Genomic DNA, 8621 nt, shown 5'->3' with positions numbered 1-8621 from the left:
CATCCGGAGGCTGTGGTCCCTGTGCCAGCCCACAGCACACTCTGCCTGCTGCTGGGATCTGCTGGTCCCAGCATGGAACTGCAATCACCTGTGGGAGAAGGGGAACAGGTGGGAGATGATTTTTGGGGGGGCCTCCCCACTCTTTCCGTTTGGAAGAGATTGAGAACAAGGATGCGATGATCCAAGCTGTCCCTGCCTCCATGTTCCATCAGCTGCTAAAAGCTCTGTGTTCAACCTCAGCAGCAGGGAAAGAACAGCATTCCCAAGGGCTGTTTGTGCCAGAGGATCTGAAATGGGAAGGGCTGAGTCCACCCCTGCAGATCCAGATGTCTCCAGTGGCTGAAGAAGCAGCTTGACCCTGGCACAGCTGGATCCTTCTCCAGCTGAAGGCGAGATGCAGCCATAGCCACCACAGTGGTGCCTGAAGGGACCCCCAAAGGAATTGTGAGATTGGACAGCCAGGGGCCAGCTCCAGATGGAGAAAAAAAATCCCATTTCCCTCAGCACAGGGTTGTGGCAACCTTTGTCCCAGGAGGAGCCACGGTGGGAGTGCAAAGGGCACTCAAACGTGGTTTTTACTCCCAGTTTGAAGCAAGATATTCCCTAGGGAATACAAGGTGAGCAGGGCCTGTTATCCCTTCCCACGGTAGCTACTGAGAACCCCACAGTTCAAGAGACTCCAGGAAACTTCAGGAAACCTGCTTCCTGGTGGATATCCAGCCTGGAAACAGCAGCAGACCTCAGCTGGATCCCCCTGGCCTTGTATGGGCTGCTCAGGAAAGTACAGTGCTCAACGTGCAGCCACAGAAGAGAAAAAAGACCAGGATCTAGACATGGAATACACTCAGCAGGGCAAACCTCAACTCTGAAATAGGCACAGAATCCCTCCTGAGCCACCAGTGTCTCATTTTGATGGTGTTACACACGCACACACACAATTTATTGCTGCTCACCTTCAAGATGGGAATTTTTCAGCTCCACTTCCCAGTGCTAATCGTTAAGGATTTTCACCTCTTGGCATGATCTGGGAGCAGATTTGAGACCCTGCAGTCACCTGGTTTCACTGCTCTGTTAAGTCCCACAGGCTGAGGGCCATACTGTATCCCAGGATATTCCCTGGAGCCACACAATGCCAGGAATTACATGATCAGAATTCCTGAATTCATAAAGTTCAGGGAGGTGCAGAGGCAAAAAGATCCATTAAGCACAAAAAGGCTGGAGAGCCAGCAATGGATCCTGGGTGGTTTAAAACCCCTGGCAAATAAACACCAAGCAAGGCTGAAGCAACAGTTTAAAAAATATTTCATTATTTTAAAAAGAAAGCACAATAGAGGTTTCCATTTCCCACCACAGCAACAAGTCCAGAACTTTCCAGTGCCGAGGCAGTTTTATTTCCACAATTGCCTGGAGCAACAAAGATTCCCAGGCACACCCCCCAGTCAGGACAAGCAGGGGTAGATTTCGATGGTGTTGATCCGCAGGACGGTCTGGGGGTTTGCAATGACTGAAAAAGAAGGGTGAAAAAAAAAAAAAGGGATCAGGTAACAGCATAAACCTGGTTCCTACCTCATCCCAGGGCTCCTGGAGGGCTGTGCTGGCAGAGAGCAACATTCCATGAGGATGCCAAGGACAGCAGAGTGTCACTGGGGCAGCCTGGTCAAGGCTTTACCATCCATCCCATATAAAAACAGTCATAATTCTTTCCTCTCTCAGAGAAGGAAATGTGGCAACCAAAACCTGTGTGGGACCCTGTTCAGGCTTGCTGGGAGCTGTGATGACACATCCAATGTTTAAGCCTTTGGGAAGAGACTGGGATTGCTTTCCTACCCAGGAATTTCAGGGAACACTGAGGGAATCCTGGTGCTCTGTGGGCACACATGGGAGAGGGGCTGGTCCCTGAGGGGCTCTGGGGACACAGAGAATGAGCCCCTGCCTCAGGTCCTTGTGCTGGGATCCCCTCCCACATCCAGCAGGGAAGGAAATGTGTCCTTTCCCTCTTACTTTTCTTCCTCTGGTAGTTGTGCCTCCTCCAGAAGCGCAGGTTGACTTTGGGCCACGACTCCGTCTTCTCAATCACTGTGGCCTCCACACGGACCAGGTCCTTCCTTAAAAATGAGTGTGAGAAGCACCAGGCTTTAGTTATTTACCTCCTACTCTGGGCAGCAGGTTCCTGGGAGAGGAGACAAAGGGATAACACATCCTGCCTGACAGAGCCAGATCCTGGGAATTACGGATCCTCTATGGGAGGAGGGCCCCCTGCCCAGGCACAGCCAAAAGCCTCCAGGTGCTGTACCTGGATCAGGAGATGTGACAGGTCACAACTTCCCTGTCATGTCAGGGATGAGATCGTCCCATCACAGCAGGCAGGAGAGACAGGGACCTGCAGGAACTCGTAGGATTGCGGCAAGACAAATTCCCTGGCACCTCCAGGTGATCTCACGTGCCCTGTTTCGGTTTTGGCACAGGATGAGCCCATCCCTGCCCCTGGTCACCTTCCTCCTCCCATCCTGCTCCCCACACAAGTCCTTCCTCCTCCTCTAAAGCATCAGAGACAGCTGGAAGAAAAATGTCACCTTGTTGGAAACGCTGTAATTTTCCCAATAATTTTCCAATTAATTGTTTAAGTGAACCATAAGCAATTTTCCACTGTAGCCAGCATTTAGCAAGGCTTGCCAGAAGCTGCTGCTGTGGGAACACAACTTTTGGGAAAATTACAGAAACTAAGTTTTGCTAAAACAACTGTAATCAACCTTGACATGCTTCAAGGGTCTCGGAAGGTGAGAACCCCCAGGCAGGATCCAGACTGGAGCTTTGGACAGGGGGGTTTTAGTCAGCAGCCACAGGGAAGGAGGAGGAGCTGCTCTTCCATGCACAGCACTGCAGAATTCCATTAAAAGCTCGTTAAGTTTGCCACAGGAAGACATTTAAAGACCATTTTGCTGACAAACGGCTCTGTCTGCACTTGAGGGGGGAAGAGGGGGAAGCCCATCCAGCTGAAATTGTTCCAGCAAGGTCACGGGGAGGCCAAAGGCTTCAGACAGCCACCATCTCTTAAAATCCACCCTGGGGGTGTGATTAAATCAAACACTGCATCCTGGAGGAAACTGATTTATCTGCAGTTAGTGACCAGCACAGAAGAAAAGGGACATAAAATAATACAGATTTTAAGAGACCACTGTGTGACCCTGACATTCCAGCTCCAGGACTTACTCCAGATCCAGCACCACTGAACTACACACAAACCCTGCAACCCTGAGGGAGAATCCAGAAAGCAAACTGCACTCCAGCCGTGGTTTACCACTAATTTGGGACCAAACTTCCTGGATTTAAGGCCCTGATGAGTTTCTCTGTGACACTTAGCTCTAGGAACTGCTGGCGGGAGGCTGAAGCACAACAGAAACCAACTTTCTGGAGAAGAGCTCGTGGGCAGGACAAGTTCTCAGCAAAACAGAGCCCAAGGAAAAAATAAAAATCTCTATCAAACGTTTTAGGTATGACTGGAATGTCCATAAAAATAAGAAGGGGGTCACACATTTCCCAGAGCCCGAAACAGCTGGGCCTGCTGCCTTCAGCAGCAAAATGTTCCACGGATTGGATTTTTGCAGGAGTTGAGAAAAACTCAGCCTGCAATCTCATGGATCTGAGCTGGGCTGAAAGATGCTGTCAAGAAGCAGAGAAAAAGATGCAGGCAGGCTACAAGCCCACAGGATCATAACTCTTGGAGGTCATAACTCCAGCTGCCAAGCCGGCTCCCCGCAGGACTGAATCCCAGCCCAGCTGTCTGGGACAAGAACAGGTCCAAAGCCTTTGGCACTTCCACTGCAAAAAGGGGCAGGTAGCAGAAGAAACAGCGAGGTTTCCTAGAGGGAAAAATTCCCATCAGCTCCATTTTGTCTAGAAATAAGCCAAACTTTCCCTCCACTCATGCCTAATGCAGGCTCCAGCCCTCGTGCCAGCCGGGGCTGGCGGTGACTTGGACAAACACGGAGCCCAACAGATTCCAGAGCAGGAGCCAGTCACAAGCTCCCAGAATAGCCTCCACCACACAGATGGTGCATTTCAGGATTTAAAGAAGTGTCATGCCAGGAGGTATCAGAGGAACAAGGCCTGTCCAGCTGTCCCAAACAGGACAGGTTTGGGAGCTGACAGGAAGCGGCTCCAGTGAAGTGTCTCGGGCTGCGAGCACTCACTGGGTGTTTATTTATGCAGGAACAGGAACACAGAACTGCCTCTCTTCTCATCCAGCCTCTTCCCTCCTCCCCAAAATGTCTGTGGGTTAGGGGACTGTGAAAGAGAACTGCAGTGCACGTTGCTGTGGTGACACCCTTTTTCCCTTCCCCCTTCTCCTTTTCCTCATCCTGTACCGGAGAGCTGGGATTTGGGTGGTTTCCCTGCAGCTCAGAGGGTGATGGCATCTCCCCCTCAGCCTTCACTCTTCCTGGCCAGCCTCTTCCTCCTCCCACTGATTCCCTTCAGCCAAAGGCCCTGGAGGCCAGGCCAGATGCGCAGCCTGGCCTGCCTCAAGCAGATGCCAACACTTCCCACACCCTCAGAGCACCTGCAGGAGTCAACAGCTGGTTTTCTTTCTGTCCTGGAGCTCCTGGCTATCCCCGTGCCAAACCCAGCACAGAGAGCTGCAAAGAACCACCCCAGGGCCCCTGGATCAGCTGGGGAAGGAAGCTGCTCCTCACTTGCCTGACATGGCACATCCCAAAACTAAAAGCCCCTTTCTAGTCCTAAAAATGAGATTTCCCTTCCTAAAACCTTCCCCAAGGGCAGTATCTGTCAGCAGCTCAGAATCCTGATGATCTGCTATTCCAGATCCACTCCCAGTGCTGTTACAAGGACTGGCAGCTCCCAAAATCCTGTCCAACACAGGGACCCGAGGACCTGGTACCACGAGTGCCTCTCAAGCCATGTTATCAGTGCACAAATAACTTCTAAATGACACCAGCAGTAACACCTGGTTCACACCCCCCTTCCTTTTGGGAAGGAAAAGGCTGAGGAACCTGGGGTTCTGTACAGCAAGTCCTACAGCATTGGGATGGAGGCAGTGCCAAGGGATAAACTTCTCCCAAGTTCTGTGGCAGCTGGACCACGTGATTAAGAGGAAGGAAAAGATTAGGAACACCGAAATTGGGGTTAAGGCTTGCTGGGGTAAGACAATGGCAAAAGCAAAGAGGTTAAAAAACCCAGCTCAAGGGACTAAGGAGAAGGATTTCTGGCTTATTTCAAGATGATTACCATCAACTTCAGGGTAAGAGGGAAGAGATGTTGGAAGTGCAACATGTTCTGCTAGCTTGTGCAAGGAGGAAAAAATCCAGCTGAGGTGAATATCCAAGAGCTACCTCAGAACTGAGACCTGCTGCTCTCCCGGCACTGGGGTGGGTGAGAGTCACCAGAGGCTGATGAGCTGTTTTATTGGTGATTCTTTCAAAAGCCATGGGGCTGGGATCAAAGTTAGTGCTGATAAATCCCAGTTTCAGGGACTGCAGAGCCCTGAAGCCACAATTAAGTACAAAAATGTCATATAATTCCTTTATGAAGCATCTCACCCCAGCAGCGGCCTTCCAATGAGCGTGAAGTCGTCAGCACCAACCAGCAAAACCTGGGGGAAATAAATCAGGCACAAATCACTGCTCATTGTCCTGGCAGAAATGCAAACAAGACCTTTCAAATTCTACAGCCATAAAGGAGTCAAATTGCTTCAAACCAGGCCTTCCCACATTTCAAACCTGACACTAACTGGAGGGGTAGTGGAGAAAGCTGCTAACAGGCTGGAGACAGAGCCATTACTCTTCCAGAGAGCTCATCCCACTAAAACAGACTGCAGAAGTATCTTTCTCCATGATCAGAACACACTGAACCTCCCTGTCCTGGCTTACCAGCAGCTGAAAAAAAACATGGAAAGCAATCAGGGATGAATAACCTGCCTCATGTGGGATCACGACAAATGGCAGCTCCTAAACCGCTGGATTTTTTACAGCAATTGCTACAAATCAATTTGTAGCAAATTGCTACAAAAGTGGAGAAGCAATTCCCTCATTCTCCTCTGTAAGGCCTCAAGATGGGAAATGAAGAAATTAACATCTGGGGGTTCACCAGCCCCTGCTGTTTTGGGGCATTTCAGCCACATCTAAAGGAACAGGCAGGATAAGAGAGGATACAATAGGAAGAGGCTGCATTTCACTGAATCGAGTTTGGAAGCGACCTTCAGGGTCATGGAGTCCAACCATCAAACCCAGCACTATCATAATCTTCCCTAAACCATGTCCCCCAAGTGCCACATCCAGAGCCACTTCTCCCAGGGCTGCCTCACAAACCCTCTGGCAGCACTTAAAAACCACACAGAAATGGTCAGGAGAAGTCCTGGCTTTTGTTTTAGACAGGAAAAATCCCCTGCAGGGCTCTGGTGTTCGGGCAAATTTTCTCCTTCACTCCCATCTAGACTTTTGCATTCTGAGCTGGCTACACCACAGAAATCCCTCCTCTCTGCTGGACACAGGGATGTGGGACACAGCTGAGGACATCCCTAAAAAGCTGCTTCAAAACTGGGCTTCAAAGCAATGGACGAGCACAAAAGCACCGCAGCTCTCCTTAATTACTCTAACAACCAACACGAAGGTGAAGCCAACAGAATCCTGCTCCATAATATTTCCCTTCAGTCTGGATTAATGAGCCTCTGCAAGTCCCTGCTGGTTGTCCAAGGCTGAGGATAAAGATATTAATTGGATCTTGGCAATCCTCCCCTCCGTGCCCCATCCCTCTGCCTCCACCCGGCCCAGCACGATAAGGATCTTGCAGAGCCCTGAGGAGTTTACAATCCCTCTGGGAGACCTGCAAGGAATTAAGAGGTTGGACTCGATGATCTTAGAGGTCTTTTCCAGCCTAAATGATTCTGTGATCCGGGGTGCTGGAGTCTCTTTCGCTGCCGGCTCTGGAAACAACAACTGTCATTTTCTTTTTTTGGAAGGAGTTAGGACAACAAAAATCTGTCTCCCCACAGAGTCTGGCAAGACTCACTACAGCCCTGTTGAACAGAAATCACTGTAATATCTGAAACTGGAACAAAACTAAGGGAATTGGAACAAAGCAAAGGCCTGGAATGAAGGTGGGAGACCCCCAGCAGCACTTTGGGATGTGGTGTTAAAACTGGTGATGGGTTTTGCCTCCAGGAACATTTGCAGGGAATCTGCTCTGTTTTTTTCACCTTTTCCATCCGGATTCGATCCCCACACTCAGCCTCCAGGACATTGTCCATCATGATCAGGTCTTCATTGGTGATTTTCCACTGCTTGCTGGCGAAGTGGACGACGGCGAAGAGCCGCCCATATTGCCCCGCAGAGATCAGCCCGTTCACCTTCCGCACCACTTCTGCTGGCAAACAGCAGGGCAGGGATCAGGGCAGCACACCCAGGGAGCTGGGAAGGGCTGGGAAAACTCACCCAGCCACCCTGCTCTCCCCCGCCTCCACCCCCAGCGCTCTTATCTCCTGGGAATCTTTAAGCAAGGATCAACAGCAGTGTTGCTTCCCAGATGTGTGAGCCTCCTTTTCTTAAAATTAATGATTTATTTGTATTTTAGGTGCTGGCAAAGCCACACATAAGTAAACATCTTGTATACACTGTGCAGCTTCTCTACACTGCTGACTCTCTGTCCATTCCTCAGGCATCCCAAAATACACTGTACTTGGATATAAAGCATTCCAGAAAAGAGCTCTTGTCTGCGCGTCCTGTGTCTGGAGGAAATTCCCTCCATTTCCATTTCATATGCAGACAGCCCAGGACTCTGAGTGGTGCCTAAGGCACACAGGAACGTCGGGAAGAGCTTGGCAAAGTACCAGGGAAGAGGCTTCCAGCACAGGGCAAAGCCTGGCCTGAGAACTTGTACCTGCAGCAAGGACAAGAGAGACCCGTGCCACGCTCTTTCCCAGAAAAACCTCTTCCCACGTGCATGCAGAGTGATGCCAGGAGCAGAACAGATCCCAGAGACCAGGTCCTGCACATGGACAAACTCCATTCCCTGTGATCAGCTTCCTGGGCAGTGAATCCAACCCCAGTTTTCATGGGAACACCAAAAGGCATTGCTCCCTGACACCATCCCACTGCCAAACAGCAGCTTCCCACCCTCCTGAGCCACTGAGAAAAACACATTGTCCTAAAATGTGGCTGAATAATTTTTGTTTTTTTCCTTGGAATGCAAACAGAACATCCCTTTGGGACAGACGGGAATCCAGCAGCCAAGCAAACCCAACCCAATCCTTACAGGAACGCTCGGAAAAGGTCCAAGCTTCCAGCCCTAGGATACAAACTTAAAGGTAGAGGTAGGAACACAAATTATTTGCAGGGCAGGAGCTGCTGCAGCTCCCACCAGGATAAAGAGTTGTTGATGACTCTTCCAACACCTCCAGTGGCAGGAAACATCAAGTGACTGCTGGCTTGGATCTCAGCACCATGTGGAGAGACCCATCCTAAAATATCCGGGGCTGTTTCCATGGCCAGCAGGAGATGGGAGGCAGAACTGAAATGCTCCCGCTGCTGTTCCCTTTGGATAAGCACAGCCAGGAGATAACGATTCAATGCTCAGCAGCAGCAGGAGGGAATGGGATGGGAGAAGGATGG

General features: G+C 50.4%; 1 protein-coding gene across 4 annotated transcripts in view; it reads right to left on the bottom strand.

The window, feature by feature from the left end:
* Positions 1 to 1285: 1285 nt before the first annotated feature.
* Positions 1286 to 8621, bottom strand: part of MRPL21 (mitochondrial ribosomal protein L21) — a 15984-nt gene continuing 8648 nt past the window's right edge. For all 4 annotated transcript variants that reach the window (XM_033515293.1, XM_033515294.1, XM_015632261.1 and 1 more), the window contains 4 exons: positions 7211 to 7374; positions 5556 to 5608; positions 2002 to 2105; positions 1286 to 1504 (listed from right to left, as the gene is read on the bottom strand). In XM_033515293.1, coding sequence (XP_033371184.1) covers positions 1440 to 1504; positions 2002 to 2105; positions 5556 to 5608; positions 7211 to 7374 — 386 coding nt within the window. In that variant the 3' untranslated portion in view covers positions 1286 to 1439. The remainder of the gene's footprint in view (positions 1505 to 2001; positions 2106 to 5555; positions 5609 to 7210; positions 7375 to 8621) is intronic.

Source organism: Parus major, chromosome 5, assembly GCF_001522545.3.
Source record: "Parus major isolate Abel chromosome 5, Parus_major1.1, whole genome shotgun sequence".
Taxonomy (NCBI): Eukaryota; Metazoa; Chordata; class Aves; order Passeriformes; family Paridae; genus Parus; species Parus major.
Note: the sequence above shows the minus strand (reverse complement) of the source record. Positions and strands in the feature narration are given on the sequence as shown.